We start from the raw sequence: 21099 nt of genomic DNA, 5'->3' as shown, positions 1-21099 counted from the left end.
CATGAATGTACTGGGCACTGTGAGACGTGTTTTGTTTGCATTAACACATAGAATCCACATTTTATAGGTGAAGAAGTTGAAAGTCACAAAGCTTGAGTGACTTGGCCAAGGCCACACAGAAACCAGTATTGGGTCCAGACACTGTGGCTCCAGAGCAGATGCTTAGCCACTCGACCTCTCTCCACAAAAAGGAGCAGGGAAAAGAGTGAGCTTCATCTTAGAGGTACATATGCCCCTCTGCGGGCCCAACAGTCACTGGCCTGGGCTCCAAGGATAGATAGTAGCTTTGGCCATTGCAGGACATCCAACCTTACTCCTGGGTCCTGACCTCCTTCACTTCCAGAGCCTTGGTACCTTGGTACTGGGCTCAAAAATCTTAGGTGCTTTTAGGGAAAGGAAAAACCTAACCAAAATGTAAATATCAAATTAAAACTGAGGCTTTATGCACGAGGAACCAGCTTGGAGCTTTTGGCTGCTTTGGGCAACCCCTGCAAAAAGACCAAGAAACACAGGCAGCCTTGCCTGCTCACAGCCCAGGTTACGGCCTTTGCATGGCTGCATTGGCGGTGGAGTTAATTGCTCTTGCAATAAGCATCTGTGAGTGTCCTTAACCTTGTTAAGTGAGTGTCACAGAAATTAGGGACAAGCACCACGCCATGCTGACTTGAGGCTCCAGCCCCCAGCCGGGGGTGCAAGCCTCACACACCTGTGTGTGCTTGTATTGGGGCTCGATTAGGCAGAATTGAATTACAAGGGCAGCGACATTTTCCATTTTCTTGGTTGAAAGAAGCAAGTTCAAGGTCAAACATCAAGGAGGCAAGCATATTTTATTGTCTGGCACGTGATTAACTAGAACACGTCGGTTCTGCTCAGATACTCAATGGTTTTCTGAATGAAGTCCCTTGGCCGTCATTTACCCTTCCTCGAGCTGGCCCTGACCTACCTTTCCAGATTTCTTTTTGTGGTTGTTGTTAAGTAACAATATGTTGTTAAGTAACAATAATATTTGCATTTGTCTGTTACTTTTTTTTTTTTTTTTTTTTTGAGACGGAGTTTCACTCTGTCGCCACGCTGGAGTGCAATGGCGCGATCTCAGCTCACTGCAACCTCCACCTCCCGGGTTCACACCATTCTCCACCTTGGCCTCCTGAGTAGCTGGGATTACAGGCTCCCGCCACCATGCCTGGCTAATTTTTTGTATTTTTAGTGGAGACGGGTTTTCACCGTGTTAGCCAGGATGGTCTCGATCTCCTGACCTCGTAATCCACCCGCCTCAGCCTCCCAAAGTGCTGGGATTACAGGCATGAGCCTCCGCACCCGGCCATGCCCGGCTAATTTTTGTGTTTTTATTAGAGACGAGGTTTTGCCATGTTGGCCAGGCTGGTCTCGAACTTGTGACTTCAAGCAATCCACCTGCCTCAGCCTCCCAAAGTGTTGAGATTATAGGCGTGAGCCACCGCACCTGGCCAACTATTCTTTAAGTTGAGGAAAAGGTAAAATAATCTGCCCAAAGCCAATGCACCTGACCAGGAGACTGTGCCAGATGGCATTACTGTTAGAATGTTTGCAGCCCCTCCGGCTGTGCTAGTTAAACTTTCCTGCCCCACTGACATAAGGCTTTGGTGTGGACTTGCTTTTGCCAGTGAAATGTGGGCAAAAATGACAAGTGTCACTTCTAAATCAGCTTATAGTTTGTCAGGTCTCTCTTTTCTCTCTGCTGCAAGGCCGGCAAGATCCCAAATCGGGGCTGCTCTGTCACTCTGGGTCCTAGAGTAAAGTGGTCGGGAATGCAGCAGAGCTGGCCCACCATGGACTGCAGTGTGAGTGAAAAAGAACCTTGCTGTGGCAGGCCGCCAAGATGTTGGGGTGAGCTATTAGACTAGCACAGCTAATCAAAACTGACCACACAGCAGTAGAATCTGGCTTAATCTCAGACCTTCTGAAAATGTACCACATTCATCCTCCATATTCCAGATGAATCCCCCTGCTTTTCTCACCTCTGTAGCTATTCCCATCCTGCGTCCTCTGCCTGGAATTTCTTTGAAATTCTACCCATCTTCAAAAGTCGAGCCTGGATTCATGTCTTCTGTGATCTTTCTCAGATCCATAATAGCACCAAGCACTTACTGAGCATTTACTATGTGCCAGATACTACTCTAGCATTTGTTTGATTTCATTTAATCTTCACCCCGTGAGATAAGTCCTATTATTGTTGCCATATAAGGTGAAGACAGGTAAAACAATTTGTCCAAAGTCACACAACTGGTGTGTTGTGTGGCAGAGCCAAGACTCAAACCCTGTGCTCCTTCCCCTCCAGTACTCACTGGTGTTTCTGTTCCCTGTTACATTTCTGCTCATCTCTATCTTCTTCCCTCCTCAACTCTGAAACAGCTTCTGTACCTGACCATGTTTTGTTTGTTTGTTTGTTTGTTTGTTTGTTTTTGAGACGGTGTCTCGCTCTGTCACCAGGCTGGAGTGCAATGGCGCAATCTCTGCTCACTGCAACCTCCGCCTCCCAGGTTCAAGCGATTCTCCTGCCTCAGCCTCCCGAGTAGCTGGGATGACAGGCAAGCGCCACCACACCCAGCTAATTTCTGTATTTTTAGTAGAGATGGTTTCACCATGTTGGCCAGAATAGTCTCAATCTCTTGACCTTGTGATCTGCCCGCCTCGGCCTCCCAAGGTACTGGGATTACCAGCGTGAGCCACTGCGCCCAGCCTGACCACATTTTTTTTTTTTTTTTGATCTGGATTTGAGTATAAATTTTACCCCTTTCTGGTGGTGAGAACTTGGGCTGGTCACTTGATTTCTCTGAGCCTCAGTTTCTTCCTTGTTTCCCCCGCAGCTCTAAGCAAGGTGTCCAGTAAATGGTTACTGGCTGACTGAATGAATGAATGAACTCTCTGAGCTGTGACTTATCCATTTGTAAAATGGCAATAATAATGGTTCCTCCTTTATAGGGTTATTGTGGAGTCTAAATGACACCTAGCACAAGGCATGACACCTAACACCTAAGAATTCAATACAACTTAGCTATTATTATTATAAGCCATAGGAAAGGTAAATACAGTATACAATATACAGAGAAAAAGCTTACTTCTCACTATGGAGATTAAGGGAAGCTAGCTTCATGGCAGAAATGACTTGAGTGGACTTTGAAGAATGTATAGGATCTGGACTCGGACATGAGGTGCAGGGAAAGACATTTTAGACAAAGGGAACAGCATGGATAAAGATACAGAGACAGTTTAAGTCTTAAAATCTTAATCTCTCTTTCCTCGGTTGTACCATTTCTAGGGTCAGATCTAAGGAAATAATTCTAAATATAGAAAAAACATTATGTGTAAAGATATCCACTGCAGCATTGCTTATAAAAGTGAAAACATGAAAATAACTGATATGCCCAACAATAGGGAAATAGTTACACGAATGCTCTTCTGTTCATCTGATATATTGTCATGTCTATTATAATTAAATACATAAGAAGAAATAAAAGAAAATGTTTATGAATGATGCTATGTGAGAAATAAGAGAAAATGAATAATCAATATAGTTACAATTATGTAAAAAGAAATTCCAAAACCAAAAGTAATATTCGGAAAGTCTAGGAGGAAATATACTACAATATTAATAGGAGTATCTCTGGAGTAATGGCCTTTGGTGATTGCTTTGGGATATTGAAAGCAATCTTTCTTACATTTATCATTTTTTTATTATCATAGTTAACCTTTACTGAGCACTTCCTATGTACTAGGCAGTGTACTATTTTACACACATTATCCCACTTAATCCATACAGCCCCATGAGGAAGGTTATCTTATTAGCCTCTTACCAATAGGGAAACCGAGACTTCTCTATTTACACAATGAGCATATGTTACTTTTTTTTTTTTTTTTTGAGACAGAGTCTCACTCTGTCACCCAGACTAGCATGCAGTGGCACAGTTATAGCTCACTGTAGCCATGACCTCCTAGGCTCAAGTGATCCTCCCACCTCAGCCCCCCAAGTAGCTGGGACTATAGGTGTGTGCCACCAAGCCCAGATAATTTTTTAAAATTTTTTGTAGAGATAGTGTCTCACTATATTGCTCAGGCTGGTCACAAACTCCTGGGCTCAAGCAATCCTCCCACCTTGGCCTCCCAAAGTGACGGGGTTACAGGGGTGAGCCACCATGCCCAGCCTATTACTTTCGTTATAGGAAATATTTACTACATTTAAATAATATTTTGTTATTAAAAGGCTAGAGATGTCAGTCCGTCCTTCTTTTTTTTTTTTTTTTTTTGCTAGTCCAAACACTGTTATAATAAGCATTGTTGCACATATTTTCTCATTATTGCTACTCTTATTTCTGTAAATTACATTTCTTAAAGTGGTATTTTTGGTCAAAATATCTGTGTATCTTTTTTAATTGGAACTAATTTTAGACTTACAGAAAAGTTCAAAAGTCACATGGAGCTTGGTAATAAAAAGGAATAAAATACTGATACAAGTACAATTTGGATGAACCTGGAAAACATTATGCAAAGTAAAAGAAAGCCAAGAACATATTATAATATTCCATTTATACAGAATGTCTGGAAATCAGTAAATCTATAAAAACAGAAAGTAGATTGGTGGTTGCCAGGGCCCGAAGGGCAGGTAGGGAATGGGGAGTGGCTGTTTAGTGGGTTCAGGGTTTCCTTTTGAGGTGATAAAAATGTTCCCAGATTAGAGAGTGGTGATGGTTGCACAACTCTGTAAATATAACAAAACCTCTGAATTGTATACTTTAAAAGGGTGAACTTTATGGTCTATGAATTATTTCTCAATAAAGCCGAATTCAAAGAAGAAAACCTTAGAGAGTTTCTGTACACCCCTCTCCTTCCTTCCCCTAATGTTCACATCTGAGAAATTGCGGGTAAATTGTGGCACAGCTAACTATGGCACTTACTCATCACCGATGTAGAGCTTGGGCCAGACCTCGTTGACGTGGGTGTACTGGGGACTGCCCTTCCAGAAGAGCCGCTCCAACTCAAAGGCTCCAGGGGTGCAGTAGTCCTCCTCCTCCCCTTCCTCCTCCACCTTCAGCGACAGCCTCTTGGCAGATGAATAGACATTCTTGAGGCTTGTCTTCACTTCTCCGGATGTCATTTTAGAGCTAAGGGATTTTCTCTCCTTTCTGCAGCTGGTTATGAGAGAGAAGCAGGATGGGGTTAGCAAGGGACACTGAGGCAGGGAATAGGCTTTACAAAAAGAGGTGGGAATAAGCTAATCTTAAAATTTGGCAAGTGTTTCCCCAACCTGCTATGCCCCCGCTTCCTCTTTCTAGGCCACCCAGGTAAACAAGGAAGGCCATGATGACAGTTAAATGACACTTCCCCAATGTTCCAATCTTTCTAGAGTAGGAGCGCTGGGGTCCTTGGACGTGGGCCAAGGCAGGTTTTGGGGCTAAGAAATCCTGCAAGCAGCCAGTCCCTTCCCACCTTTCTTTAGACTTTACTCCTTTGGTGCCTACTTTTTCCTTTATCTGATTGAAACCTACTGGTTTGGGCCATTTTGGACCCAAAATAGGAAGGCCAGAAGATCCCTGACATTCCAGGTCCCTGGCCCTCTCAGCGTCTGCAGGGAGCCGTCAGCCAGCAGAAAGAGTACATCGCCAAGGCCGTACCTGCCGGGGCCGCATGCACGTCAGCAGGACTTCAGAAGCCTCGAGAGAGGAGGAAACGTGGCCGCGTGAGAGTTAACCTGTCAGAAGAGCTGAAGGCAGTGCTCACGTTCTCACGCTGGGAGCCTGGCCATCATTGCCTTAACTTACCAAGGGGATTGGAAGAGATGCCCCAAGATAGAAAGCTGTGCCTCCAGATTGAAATGTGCATTTGGAGAGCTCATTAGGCTCTGCCAGTGGAATGCAAGAGGGGGCTTTCCATTGTCCCCAAGGAGAGGAATTTGCAGTGGAATTGGACAGTGATTGTTTCCTGAGTCGAGTAAATGATGCACCTATGGTCAGCCTGGGAAGGGAAGTTGTGCTCCTACTCTGAGACTGGAGAGAAGGAGGAAAAGGTGGGAAGACGGAGAACCGTGGAGGTGAGTGACTGGGAGGGAGTGCTATTTGTTTATTTATTTGACAAATACTTATATAACACCTATTGTGTGCCAGACACTGTTCCAAGTGCTTGATGATTGTAAATCCATTTAATCTTAACAACACTGAGGTAGGGTTATCCTAATACCCTATCATTAACCCCATTTTGCAGATAAGGAGGATCATGAATTTAGGCTGTCTGTAGCACAGGGTCTTAGTGTGATGGGGAGGGAGATGAGGTGCAGTGTGAGCAGGGGCAGGCCTGGGATGCAGACAATGTAGGAAAGGGCTCATGGCTTCAAAGACCATTAGGAACATGTCAAAGGGACTCAGAATACAACTTGAAGAAGCTCCCATTTATTAAAAATGGAACAATTTGAACATGAAAAATAATAATTCCAGTGGATCAAAACACATCAAACACTTAGGTCATAATAATACTGAAGGCCAGGCGCAGTGGGTCATGCCTATAATCCCAGCACTTTGGGAGGCCGAGGCAGGTGGATCACCTGACGTTAGGAGTTCGAGACCAGCCTGCCCAACATGGTGAAACCCTTTCTCTACTAAAAGTACAAAAAATTAGCCAGGTGTGGTGGTGGGTGCCTGCAATCCCAACTACTCGGGAGGCTGAGGCAGGAGAATCGCTTGAACCTAGGAGGCGGAGGTTGCAGTGAGCTGAGACTGCACCACTGCACTCCAGCCTGGGCAACAAGAGTGAAACTCCGTCTCAAAATAATAATAATGCTGAAAACAGACCAAGAGCAGTGGCTTATGCCTATAATCCCAGCACTCTGGGAAGCTGAGGTGGGTGGATTGCATGAGCCCAGGAATTCAAGACCAGCCTGAGCAACATGGCAAAACCCATCTCTACAAAAAATGCAAAAATTAGCTGGGTGTGGTGTTGCATGCCTGTAGCCCCAGCTACTCAGGAGGCTGAGGCTGAGGTGGGAGGACCACTTGAGCCCAGGAAGTTGAGGCTATAGTGAACCATGATCATATCACTGTACTCCAGCCTGGGCAACACAGTGAGACCCTATCAAAACAACAAACAAACAAACAAACAAACCCAAAACTTAATTATGCACAGTTGGAAGATGTTTGGGAACCAGCTCCTTATTTTGAAGATGGATAGATAAAGGAGAAGAATCTGCATGTATTGCTCCTCTCTTATACAAACTGTATACTACTGGCTCAATATGGGAAATTTTCTTTTATAGAAGTATTCCAAATAATGAATAAAGAAGGAAGCACCATTTCACACCACCTGATGAGCTGCTGCATCCAGAGACTGAGCATAAACTGCCAACCACATACGAATAAGAAGAGATGATCAGACATTATATGCCTTCAGACAGAAGAGCACACCACCATGGCAGGAGTCATCTCACCAAAAAAAAAACCTCAGTCTTCTCAGGGTCCTCAGGTCTGTATCTATCAGCCAACTTGCTGGAGATTCCGAGGACAGTAATGTCATACCACAGGGCCTTATCTTTTAGAAAAACATACTGAAATACTTGCTTCAAAAATAATATAGTTAGAAAATATAAATAATACAATGTTGGGGCAGGGTATTGATGTAGGTGTGAATGAGATGGGCTGGCTATGAGTGATGGTGATTGGGGCTGGATGATGGTTATAAAGTAGTTGCTGTTTCTCTTTTTTTCTTTTTTAAAATAGAGATGAGGTCTCGCTATGTTGGCCAGACTGGTCTTAAACTCCTGAGCTCAAGTGATCCTCCCACCTCAGCTTCCCAAAGTGCTGGGATTATAGGCATGAGCCATCACACCTGGCTAGTTGCTGTTTCTCTTCAGGTGTGTTTGAAATTCTCCATGATAGAAATTTAAAAGGAAAGGATTGATACCACTGATTTGGGGAATTCGATTATCCCAAGTCCATAGCAGATGACTTAAAGGATCACTAGCTAGCCGTGTGTCTGTAGGGATTGTGGGAAGCCAGGATTTGTGACTTCCTCCAACAACTTCCTGCTTCCTGGTGGGGTGTGGAGAGGGCCATGGGCAGCAGAGGGGACCCTCCTGTGGAGTCTCTCAAAGTGTGGTCTGAAGACCACCTCTGTCAGAGTCACCTGGCACTGACCAAAAATACAGATTCCCGGGCTGCACCCTGGACCAGGGATTGGGGCACAGGCATCTGTATCTTAGTGAGCTCCCAAGTGATTCTGACACTTAGTAAAGTTTGATAATAATTGTCTGAGATGTGGCTAGACAGCCAGGGCGCTGCAGAGTCAAGGGAAAGGTAGTGAGAGCGCTTATTCAAAATGCCTCCCGCTGTCCCAGTGGGATGGGAGACCTGGTCTTTAGGCCAGAATGCAGCTGCAGGCTGGGAGGAGAGAGGACCTTGGGGCTCCTGAGTGTTGCTTCTCTGTGTAGCCTTGGTGTCTGGCACGTAGGAGGCGCTCAGGAGATATGGGTTGGATGAGGAAGTGGCTTAGTGAATGAATGGAATGAGTGACTGAGGGGTGAAGGAATGATTAAGGGCTGTGAGGCCTGTGCTAGGGGCTCAGCAAGAGCTGCTAAGGCAGGACTGAGCCTCCAGGCTGATTCGGAGGAGGGTGAAGGTGAGGGGACTGCAGGCGCAGGGTGGGCTGCCCTCCTGCCACGGGTAATCGTTCAGGCCCAAACTATTCTGGGGCCTGCCTTCTGTGTTTCCAGTCAGGAAGGGAGAAATTATTTCAAGGAGTGGCCAGAAATATTTCTCACAGAAACGAGCCCAGACCCCTCAGTCCCCTAAGAGCATAAGTAGTTATGGCTCTCCTCGCTTCAGGCCCACAGTGTCTAAAGATCTGAAGCTCAGCCCATCCATGGCACCCACTCTTCTTGTTCGAAGTGAGTAGAAGCTGGGCACCATACACCTAAGGGTGGTGGTTTAGGCCATCTTGAACTTTGCCTGCGGTTAATGGAAGCTTCAGAAGAGGTGATTTTCAGGGGACGCTGGGGTCAGTTCCATTCTGAAACCTCCGTCTGCCTCCTTTGATCACTGAAGCTGACCTCACCCTTGATGAGGCTGTTCTTCCTTCATTACACTGTGGAGGGAACCATACCCGTCTCCATCGCTGTGCTGAAAGCCTCGGCTGGATTTCCAGACAGAAGAGGAAGTGGTGCGGTCTACCCTGAAGAGCTTGGCACACAGAGTGAGCCCTGGGATCTATTATCCTCCAGCATGCAGATTTGATGGGGAAAGAGAACAAAGTGTGGAACCGTCCAGAAACCACAGACCTGTAATCTTTCCAAATCCTGAAGGCGGCCTGTGTGCACCCTCTCTGCATGGCTCCCAACTCTCTAATTCTCAGAGAGGCCAGGAGCATCTGTTTCCCAGATCACAGCCAACATGGAAGGGAAGACAAATCTGTTCTGTTTGGTTTCCATAGATTCGACCCAGAGATTAACTGCCAATGACACACACAATATCAATCACAGGCTAAATGTCGTAATGAGAGCTGGGCAGGCTGTCAAGAGAGGCCTCCAGGTTCCCGTTACAGCTTCATATTTAAGGATTTGGTCCCAGGAAATCAAATGCTATCTCCGAGACGACTTGGCCTACATGCAACGGCAGCCTGTCTCCTCCTTAAAAGGTGACAAACTCAGGCTCCTTCAGCGAGGGACCAGGCAGATAACATAGAGGAAGGAAGTGAGTTGGGTGTTAAGAAGTAAATTAAACAAACAAAAACCTGACTGTTGGCTTCAGGCAAGAGACGTTAGGGAGTGGTGGGGAGTGTGGCACACCAGGGAGCATATACCTCCATTAAGGGGGCAGCAGCTTGCCATCCCACGTGGGAATGCAAGCCCAGATTTTCTGGTATTTTTATGATCCACATAGATTGTTGTGAGAAATCTATTGATTTTTAAATGTAAGCCCCTGTAGACAATACTATCCTTGTCCCGTTGCAAGGAAAGCATCTACTACAGGTGCCTCCTCAGCTCAAGTCGCTGCAGCAGAAGTGGACAGTTCTTTATACACAAAAGCCTTCCTACCTCAGGTTCCTATTTGCCTCTTGAGGGCATTTTCTAGTCCTTGTGCTGGTCAGGCCTGCAGTGTGTGGAAACATCCCCCAGAAGTTATTGCCAGTTAGGGGCAGGAGTTGCCCACTTCCTCAGCCTCCCCACTTCCTCAACCCTTAGTGGGCCACTTTTGAAATATGTCCTGCACAGTCTCCCGGAAGCTGGCCCGTGTGTTGGAGCTCTCCACTTGCCCACAGTGGGACTCTGCTCGTTCACACATCCTTTACCGGTTGTCCTCCCTCCTGGGTGCTCTGCATGCCACACTGTACTCCCAGGAGCACCTCTCAAATAAACAGCACGCACCCAAAGTCTGGTCTCAGGGTCTGCTTTTAAAGGAAACTAAACCAAGGTACAGCTAATTTAAAAACATTTAAAGGTGAAAGATACAGTGTACATATATCAAAACATCACATTGTATCCCATAAATACATACAATTATTATTTGTCAATTAAAAATAAAAATGTAAGGAGAAAAGAAAAAATAAAGATACCACGATAACAGAAGATGCAAAAGGCTGAGCAGTACTTGACCACTAAGGCCTAGAGTGCCATTTCCTTTCATGAAAGTGACCTTGCCTTTGAAGAGCTATCAGCACAGGGACTCCTTATTAACTCAAGACTGTATTTCAGACCTTTTTTTTTTTTTTTTTTTTTTGAGATAGGGTTTCACTTTGTCACCCAGGCTGCTGGAGTGCAGTGGCACAACTCACTGCAACCTTGAACTCCTGGGCTCCTGGGCTCAATATTCTCTTGCCTCAGCCTCCCAAGTAGCTGAGACCACAGGTTGCACCACCATACCTGGCTAATTTTTTTTTAAAGTTTTTGTAGTTGGGCATGATGGCTCATGCCTGTAATCCCAGCACTTTGGGAGGCCAAGGTGGGTGGATCACAAAGTCAAGAGATTGAGACTATCCTGGCCAACATGGTGAAACCCCATCTCTACTAAAAATACAAAATTTAGCTGGGTGTGGTGGCGCACACCTGTAGTCCCAGTGACTTGGGAGGCTGAGGCAGGAGAATTGCTTAAACCTGGGAGGCAGAGGTTGCAGTGAGCCAAGATGGCGCCAGTCTCGCAGAGCGAGACTCCTGCTCAAAAACAAAAAACAACAACAAAAAAAAGTCTTTTGTAGAGACAGGGTCTCACCATGTTGCCCAAACGGGTCTGGAACTCCTAGGCTCAAGTGATCCTCCTGCCTCAGCCTCACGAAGTGCTGTGATTACAAGCATGAGCCACTGCACCTGGCTTATTTCAGAATTTTCTATTGCAAGTCTTGCATTTGGTTCAAGGTTTCCTTTGCCCAAGTAGGAAAGGCCTTAATCTGAATTTGAAACTGTAATTTGACACCATTATTTTACTTTATTCATAAAAAAACTCAAACAAGCAAAAAACTTTTTATAGTTTTTTTTTTTTTAACTAGAAAAAAATACATCAAAATGTCAATAGTATGGGTGACTTTTTCTTCTGTTTCCTAATTTGGGATTATTTTAATAAATAGTGATATTTTATAATAAATAACCATGTGTATATTTTTAAACTGTGCTGGCCAAACAGAACAGTCTTGGCAGGAAGCTGCTTGTGACTTCTATTTTGCAATTTCCACCCCATCTCACTTGCTCCTGGGACCTGGCACTGTCACTGGCCCCGACAATCACTAGAGACCCTCAGATCTGCATGTTCCATCCTCCCTGAGCTCCAGTGCCCTCTTTGACAAAAATGGAGCTAAAGCTAGGGGGGCAAAGACACTTTTAAAACAAACAAACAAAAAAAACCCCAAAAAAACCCTCAAGCTGAACTCTTTTACTTGCTAAGGTGGCAGATGGGAGAAGCGGCCTGGAGAGATGCATAATTCATTTCAGTGGGAAAATTAAAATCTCTAAGTAGAACCCTTGAGGCTGCAGAGATTGGCTAGGGAGCCATGCCTAGGAATGAGAGCATGTGTCAGGAAAGAAGGCTTATCTTTTTCTTTTTTTTTTGAGACAGAGTCTCGCTCTGTCGCCCAGGCTGGAGCTCGTGGGTTCAAGCAATTCTCCTGCCTCAGTCTCTGGGGTAGCTAGGATTACAGGTGCCCACCACCACATCCAGCTAATTTTTGTATTTTTAGTAAAGACGAAGTTTCACCATGTTGGCCAGGCTGGTCTTGAACTTCTGACTTCAAATGATCCACCCACCTTGGCCTCCCAAATTGCTGGGATTACAGCCATGAGCCACCATGCCCGGCCATCTTAACATTTTGAAGAGCCACATACAGGCTTCTTGCTTAACAAAAAGCACAATTTAAGAATTTTTAAATTTTTCCATAGAGACAAGGCCTCACTCAGTTGCCCAGGCTGTGGTGCAGTGGTTCAATCATGGCTCACTGCAGCCTCAATCTCCCGGGTTCAAGGGATCCTCCCACCTCAGCCTCTTGAGGGGCTAGGACTGCAGGCATGTGCCACCACACCCCGCTAATTTACTACTATTATTATTTTTTATTTTATTTTATTTTATTATTTTTTGTAGCGACTGTCTTGCGATGGTGCCCAGGCCTGTCCCCAACTTCTGGCCTCAAGCCATCCTCCCATTTTGGCCTCGTGAAGCACTGGGATTACAGGCATAAAGTAAAATAATTACAAAATGAACCACTTTGGCCTATTTGAGGATCCCTTTGATGGGAAAAAGATGAGTTCTGCAGCATGGCCCAGAAAGAGGTGCAGTGAAACAAAGAGAACTAAATTGTTCTGCACAATAAAACAAGAGACTTTGTGTTTCCCAGAACATTCTAGAAGGAGTATGAGGGGGCCCTGCGGCAGGGCTGAGGAAAGGAGCACTTGGGGCCAGAGACCACCAAGTGAGAGTTTCTAGGGGAGGAACAGCCACGAGATTGCTGAGAACGGGGGTTCCCAACCTTCAACGTGGCAGTGCCCCATAGCCGTGGCAGCCCTCTCACCGGGACCCTAACCCTTCAACAGAATTGTTACACACAACAGGCATGTTCTCGGTGACTCCAAGAAATCAAAGGGAAAGAGGCTGGTGCCGGCGGAGAGAAAAAGCAGAAGTTTGTGAAGCAGCAAATACAGAACCATCCCCTTCTTGTACAAAAATAAATTTCCCCAAAATATTAACACTGGCTACATGCTCGTTTTAGGGTGATGAAATTATATGTGATTTTTGTTTTCTTTTTTTAAAGTAACCATCTTTTCTAAATTTTCTGTGCTAGACATGTTTTACTTGAGCATATGGAGGGAAAAAAACAAAATTCCATGAAAGTTCTATTTTAGAAGTGTTCTGCACGTAGTAGACGCTCGCCCCAAATCCCCAGGCTGAGGCAGGAAGGTGACCCTCGGGACAAGGTCTGACCCTGCTCCTCACATCTCTCCAGTGGCACCGAGTGCCTTCTGTCAAGTGGGAAGCCCCTGAAGGCAGCTCTGTGTCCTCCCCAAGGCTGCCCATGGCAGAGCCAGGCCTCTGTGGTGTCAGAAGGTCATCCTAGCCCCCCATGCCTCCTGAGAAAGCAGGAGGAATCTAGGTTTTGTGGATCTTGAAGCTTATTCAATTTCTTTCTTCTTTTTTTTTTTTTTTTTTGAGACAGAGTCTTACTCTGTCACTCAGGCTGGAGTGCAGTGGTGCAATCTCAGCTCACTGCAACCTCTGCCTCCTGGGTTCAAGCAATTCTCCTGCCTCAGCCTCTCCCAAGTAGATGGGACTACAGGCGTGTGCCACCACACCTGGCTAATTTTTGTATTTTTAGTAGAGATGGGGTTTCATCATGTTGGCCAGGCTGGTCTCGGACTCCTGACCTCAAGCAATCCGCCTGCCTTGGCCTCCAAAAGTGCTGTGATGATAGGCATGAGCCACTGCACCCGGCCTCAATTTCTTTAAGTAAAAGAAACCAAATAGGTGTAGGGCCTTGGAAGAGGCTGGTGCAAGCGCACGGTTCTGAAGCTTGGGGTAAATCCACCTCGGAGTAGGGGGGACTTTCCTTCCCCTCTGACTTCAGATGAAGAGGGCAGCCCCCCTCCCCACCCCATCCCTTACAGTGTCAGAGCCAGCATCATTGACTCTGCTTAGCTTGGTCTTAGTCTAACTCAGCTGACATTGGGGTGCTCTGGCGGGTCATGAGAAGGGATGGGTAGTGGCATCGTTCTCTAGGCCTGGCCGTGACTCCAAAACTTGACTGTGTATGTCCCTGTGTAGGGTCAGGCTGGGCCAGGCCAGCATGGGAGGGGATCGGAAAGGGGTGTGCTGAGCCAGGCCAGGGAGGTCTCTGCCTTCTAGAGGTTTTTAGCTGAGTAGAACAATTTATAGTGTAAACATTTAAAAAATTCTCCTCTCCCGAGAGTTCAAGACTAGCCGGGGCAAAATTGTCAGACCCTGTCTCTATAAGAAAATATTTTATTTTATTTTTATTTTATTTTGAAACAGAGTCTCACTCTGTCTCCCAGGCTGGAGTGCAATGGTGCAATCTAGGCTCACTGCAATCCCTACCTCCAGGGTTCAAGTGATTCTTCTGCCTCTGCCTCCAGAGTAGCTGGGATTACAGGCGCTCACTGGCACGCCCAGCTAATTTTTGTATCTTTAGTAGAGACGGGTTTTCACCGTGTTAGCTAGGCTGGTCTTGAACTCCTGACCTCAAACGATCCACCCCCGTCAGCTTCCCAAAGTGCTGGGATTATAGGCATGAGCCACTGCGCCCAGCCTTCTACAAGAAAATTTTTAAAAATTATATACATATAACAGAAAAGTTACCACCTTAGCATTTTAAAATACAGTAAAGGCTGGGTGCAGTGGCTCAGGCCTGTAATCCCAGTGCTTTAGGAGGCCGAGGCAGGAGGATTGCTTGATTCCAGCAGTTCAAGGCCAGCCTGGGCAAGATGATGAGACCCCCCGTTTCTATAAAAGATAAAAAAAAAATAGCTGACCATGGAGGTGCATGCACCTGTGGTCCCAGCTACTTGGGACACTGAGGTGGGAGGATCGCTTGAGCCCAGGAGTTTGAGGCTGCAGTGAGCTATGATCATGCCACTGCACTCCAGCCTGGATGACAGAGTGAGAACCTTCTAAATATGAAAAATCCTCCTCTCCCTTCAAAGGCATTCTGTATCTGTGCCTGTGTGTACATCCATTGCATTTTCATGTTTCTAAAGCATGGAGCTCGTGGGGAAAGCTGGTCTGTGTTTAAGTGCCTGTGTACCACGTTTCTTCCACACACCACCCAAGTTGGGCTTGGATATGAAAGGGGGAGAGTAAAAACGTTATTGTGGTTGGGTGAATTACTCTATTAGGAGAGTAATACCTACTGCTGGGGTACGTGGGGAGGGGTAGAATTTGGCAGCAGTGTCCATATGTAAATATGTACGTATTTTTAACTTAGTACAAGTCAGTGCTTGTCTTTATGCATTTTAGATCTACAAAAATGATCCCAACTAGGGAATAAAATAAGTGGATTTTTTTTTTCATGAAAATTTAGATATAAAAACCCAGGAATTTTTTGTGGCCTATAATTTAATTCCTAATGTATCAGACATATTCCAAGTTTAACAGATTTTTTTTTTTTCTTTTGGATTCTGGCAAGTATGTCAACAGGAGGCAATTATGTGAATTAATATAAAATCCTTTTATTAAAAATACAGAAGAGACTTCATTTTAAAAGTAATTTAATATTCCTTCTCTGATGGTGTTGATGTCATGAACTTGTTTGATTAACTCTTCAAATGGTTTCAAAGCGCTTAGGGTGGTAATTTATGAACTTCTAATTGATTTCCCCAATCTTGGTTTGGCAGAGGCAGGCCTCCCGGAAACCCTGAGGAGGCTGGAGGCCACTCTCAGCTTCCTTCTCAGACCAGGGAGCTGGCCGGGATGGACTTTCCCGAGCGGCCAGGGGAGAGGGAGCTCTGGCACTGGAGACCCAGACCATGACGTCTGACCAGGCCCATTGTGGTTCCTGAATCCTAAGCAGCTGGGCCTTCGCTCCCTCTGAAGATGTGTGGAAACACCACAGGCGGTTTCACAGGAACTATTTCCCACTGGGCCTCACCTCAGAACAAGCCTTCCTTGTTCAGGGAAGGGCAAGACTCAGGAGGTGCAGCCCTCACCATGGTCCTGCCGCTCCACCACTTCCTGTCCAGGCCACTTATTCGTCACTAGTCCTGCCTCAGATGCTACACAGGGGACGCTCTGGGCCTTGGGAAGGTGAGGGGCTAAGGCTGCCACCTCTTAAATCTGCCACCCACAGAAGCTTGCAGAGAAATCAAGGCTCTGGCTGGACCCAGGGAAATGATCATGTTGCTTTTATTGTGTGCGCAGTGATTATCTACTCTCAAAACCTTCTCGATAGTGGCCAGGCGCAGTGGTTCACACCCCTAATCCCAGCACTGTGGGAGGCCGAGGCAGGCAGATTATTGGAGGTGAGGAGTTCGAGATCGGTCTGGCCAACATGGTGAAACCCTGTCTCTACTAAAAATACAAAAAAAAAAAAAAAAAAAAAAAATTGAGCTGGGCATGGTGGTGCGTGCCTGTAATCCCAGCTACTAGGGAGGCTAAGGTATGAAAATCGCTTGAACCCAAGAGGTGGAGGTTGCTGTGAGCCAAGATCACGCCACTGCACTCCAGCCTGGGTGACAGAGTGAGACCTTGTCTTAAAAAAAAAAAAAGGTAAGAAACCTTCTAGACAGGGAATAACTGCCTCCACTTTACAGATGAAAAAATGAGGGTCAGGGAGGTTAAGAAACAACACACCAAGCTAGTAAGGGGTGCAAATGGGACTCAACCCAACAGCCCCACATCCCAACCCACCGCAAAAGATACTTCACTATATTCTTGGTCACAAAGTATAAGCTCCTGAGGGCATGCCTGGGCCTCTCAATTCTGTATGCTTCCTTCCCCAGAGTGGAGCCCAGAGTCATGTAAATTTGCAGCAAGCGGCTCTCATGGACCTTGGAATCTCACTACCTGGGCTTCAGCTTCCTCATCTGTCAAATGGGGATAACATTCACCTCACTGGTTGCTGAATTAAATGAGATCATCTAAGCCCTTGGCACATCCGCATGGGCTCAAAGAGGGTTTCAGGGAGCAGGGACAAGGAGGCGGCCAGGAGGGTGGGTGGGGAAATTCCCAGCTGTACTGGGAGTTGTGTTCCCAGCAGAGAATAGGAAAGAGTAGGTGGAGGAGTTTGGCCGGGGCGGAGGTCTTGGTAGGGAGGCTGTGGCAGAGGAGATGGGCTCGTGTGAGCCTGAGCATTGTCCTGTGGGTGACAGGGTCCATCGCCTCCTGCGTGACATGCAAGAGAGTAGGAGAAAGGACTCTCCCCAGCTAGTCAGTCTCTGGTCACTGTGTCAGGCTGCTAGGAGATCTGACCCCCTCATTACTGTGGAAGGGGTAGACCCAGAAACGTGAATGGTCACGAGAAGAGGAAATTGAAACATTATCTGCTCTGAAATCAGGCCGAACAGGACAAACAGCTGACTCCTGGCCTGGGAACTTGGAGTGGCTGTTTCCAAGCCGGGCCTCCCTGGGAGAGGGGCCCTGGTTGGAGTTTAGGGGTTGAGAGGAGTAGGAGAGTGAGATGACACCAGGCCTCTACCCCCACTGAGGGGCACCAGGGGACCCTTGGAACTCTTGGAACAGTGCCAGACACACAGCACAGGAAACACTGCCAGTCCTCGAGGCCGCAGTGTCTGGGGAAGGCTTGGTGGAGGCTGCTCATCCTCGCCCTGGGGGACTCAACTGGGCCTCCCTGGGGCTGCTGGAAAATGCTCACAGCCCAGCCCCAGGCCTCAGGGCCTCCCCTAAGCTCCTCATCTACTGTGGGGTTGACAACAGCCATGGGAGTGCCACCTGCAGACAGGAACAGGTTCCCACCCAACCCAGGTGTCAGCCATGATTGAAATGTCCCCAGCAAGGGCTCCAGCTTGTCTGATGCAGAGGACCATTGACTTTTTCCTCACCCTCAGCACAGACCTGCTTTTGCCCACGAAGATCCTTCAGAGCCAAGTGAGCTCCTGATACCGGAGGGGGGCTGGGAAGTGCTGGATAGAGAAAGGCAGGTCCCTGGCTAGGGCTCCACCCCGACAGACCTAGGTGAGGTCAGGCACTCCTGCCTTCGCATCCAAATGTTGTATTTTCCAAGACCACCCTGGCCCGCCACGCCTCCATCCTGTGCCTATAAAAACCTGAGACACACAAGCGGCTGGACGTCCTGAGGAACACATAGGCAGAAGAAGACACAAGCAGCTGGTTGTCAAGAGCACGCCGGCAGAAGATCATGCCGACAGGCACTGGCAGGCCTGCAGACCATCGACCAGCGAACAACGCGGAGTTTGGCCAGAGCGATCGGAGGAGAAGAGTCGGCTGCCGAGTGGCCCAACTCCAGGGAAAAACCATCTCCCTTCTGGCTCCCCTGTCTGCTGAGAGCTACTTCTACTCAACAAAACCTTGCACTCTTTCCCCAATCCTGCATGTGATCTGATGCTTCCCATACACCAAGGCAAGAAACCCCGGGATACAGAAATCCCTCTGTCCTTGTGATAAGGAGGGAGGTCTAATTGAGCTGGTTAACACAAGCCGCCTATAGACAGCAAACTAAAAGAGCATCCTGTAACACACGCCCACTGGGGCTTCAGCTGTAAACATTCACCCCTAGACACTGCCATGGGGTCACAGCCCCACAGCCTACCCGTCTGTATGATCCTCTAGAGGCTTGAGCAGCTGGGTACTGAACAAGCGAGCCACACCCCCATCGCATGCCCTGTGAGACAAAGGAAGCTTTCCCACTTCACTCCCACTAACTCTCCTCAGACCCACCCCATGCCCACCCCAGCCTCCATGCCCAACGCTCCTTCCTTGTTAAGAACTCAGCTCAGAAGCCCTTCAAGTGTTGTTTGTTAATGTCAGAGTCCTTGGATTTGTGGGTGGGACCAACCAAACGATTTTCTCATGACGAGAACAAGGAGGGACCACAAGCTGAAGGTGGGGGCAGCGGAAAAAACATCCAGTGCCAGGGACCCTCAGGTGCTGGTGGCTGTGAGTGTGGCAACCTCTCCAGACATCCTCCTCGTGCCCCCTCCTCCTGCTCGCTGGAGCATTTTCCACTTTCCCGAACAATCAGAGCCCCCGGGCCTAAACGTTCTTGAGTTCCAGGGCCATGAAGGGACCCCTGGGGTCAAAGCACAAGGGCACCAGGGTCTAACGGGAGAGCCCTGGTCTGAGACGCAGGCCTATCCCGCTTCCTGCCCACACAAGTCTGAGATGCAGGCCCGTCCCACTTCCTGCCCACACAGGTCTGAGACGCAGGCCCATCCGCCTCCTCCCCACATGTGGTGCCACGTACACTCTTGGACTAGTGGCTCTGATCCTTCATGATCCAGCCCCACCCCCCATCTCTACCATGACAGCGTCATCCCCAACCCCATCCCCCCACCAGGATTGAGAAATGCTTCCAAACCCATCACTCTGACCAAATGATGCTTTTGCATTACCTGGGACACAGGGAGAATTCTCATCCCTGGAGCTTTAAATACTTTCTTGTCTTTGATGCTGCCCTACACAGGATCCGAGTCACTCCAGGGCCTCGCTCTCTCTTGCCCCCGAGATTTCTCCCTCTTTACTGGCTAAATGGACAAACGTAGAACCTCGTCGGAATAAATATGATACAATGCATCCAATGCTTCACAAGGGCTCGATGAGCTTTAATCCACCCCATTATCCTTTAGAAATGGTCATTGAACTGGAAGTTCAGATTTGGAGAAAGGGAAATGGAGAAAATTCCATGGCGTCTCTAGTAAAAGGACAGTAAGAAACCTTTCACACTAGAAGGAGGTCAGCTTTTCCCCACAGCACCAGGAACAGGGTGGAAAAGGGGCTTCTAATTCCTACACCCAGGCCCCCAAAGAACATGTGGGTGAACCCAGGGGGTGCCGGCCTCCCCACCCAAGAGCCTTACCTGGGTGCTCAGGGGCCTGGCCAGGTCAGGAGGTTCTGATCCGTGGGGCATGTGGCAGCTGCACACCCAGCCACCCCAACTGGCAACAGAGGGCCTATTTTTAGGGTCAGATCTGCTGACGCTGACCTTGCGTGCCGTCCAGACTGAGAGGAGACCTATGACATCTGCTTGCAAAATGATTTGCCAGTGTGACCTGAAACCCTTGACTTAGGAAGCACTGTACCTGAAGCTCACATGCTTGTCCCTGGTCCAGCCACAAAGGCAGGACATGTGGCCGCCAGGGCAGGGATAGACAGAAATTTTCCAACTTTGTTTTCCTGGGATGGATGAGGCCAGGTGTCTACAGGCCCTGCCCTGAGCCCTGTCACAGAACAGCTAGAACAGGGGAGGTTTGCCCACTGGCACAGATCCCATGGGAGGGCCAGGGCGCTCAGCATGGGAAGAGGTCTCTATTCCAGTCTTTTCTGAGAATTTGTGGAACCATCTCTGGGAGGCCAATGGAATGGATGCCACATCACACAGGGTGATCAATGAAACTCTGAGAAAGACTCTAAGCTTGGGCAGAGTTTGTGCTGTATGGCTTCCAGTGAGACCCCAGCAAGCACCCAACCATGCTGGACTTCAGTGGAGATAATAATCATAATGCCCTCCTCTTACGTTGCTACGAGGACTGAATGAGATAAAGAATTTAGTGGTATTAGAATATTTAACAGTCTGCAGTGAGCCAAGATTGTGCCCTCCAGCTTGGGTGACAAAGTAAGACTCTCTCTCTCTCTCTCTCTCTCTCTCTATATATATATATATATACACACACATTCACACACACACACACACACACATACACACACACACACATATATATACATATATATATACATATATATATATATATATATATATATATATATAATGTTAACAGTCATTCCCAGTTCTCTCTTCTTGGCCCTTTCTTCTGTCAACCTCCCTCCTCAATGGCTCCAGCATGGGATCCCTTCCACCAAGCCCTACCAATGTAGCCCCCCTTTTTAATACTTAGGGGAAAAATCCTGCCCAGTCTCCTCTAATAATTTTCTAGTAAAATCTTCCCAGGGCTTGCTACAGTTC

The 21099-nt window shown here is 47.4% G+C and overlaps 1 protein-coding gene across 2 annotated transcripts in view; it reads right to left on the bottom strand.

The window, feature by feature from the left end:
* DUPD1 (dual specificity phosphatase and pro isomerase domain containing 1) overlaps positions 1 to 20072 on the bottom strand; it is a 35480-nt gene extending 15408 nt beyond the window's left edge. Inside the window, exons 1-2 of one of the 2 annotated variants that reach the window (XM_010375526.2) lie at positions 19996 to 20072; positions 4932 to 5165 (exon numbers count right to left, since the gene is read on the bottom strand). In XM_010375526.2, the coding sequence (XP_010373828.2) occupies positions 4932 to 5131 (200 nt within the window). In that variant the 5' untranslated portion in view covers positions 5132 to 5165; positions 19996 to 20072. Of the gene's footprint in view, positions 1 to 4931; positions 5166 to 19531; positions 19620 to 19995 lie in introns of those variants that run through there. The other variant, XM_010375527.2, reaches the window with a different exon arrangement.
* Positions 20073 to 21099: the final 1027 nt, after the last annotated feature.

This window comes from Rhinopithecus roxellana, chromosome 11 (genome assembly GCF_007565055.1).
Source record: "Rhinopithecus roxellana isolate Shanxi Qingling chromosome 11, ASM756505v1, whole genome shotgun sequence".
In the NCBI taxonomy this organism is placed as follows: Eukaryota; Metazoa; Chordata; class Mammalia; order Primates; family Cercopithecidae; genus Rhinopithecus; species Rhinopithecus roxellana.
The sequence above is the reverse complement of the archived record's forward strand: the minus strand, read 5'-3'. Positions and strand labels throughout refer to the sequence as shown.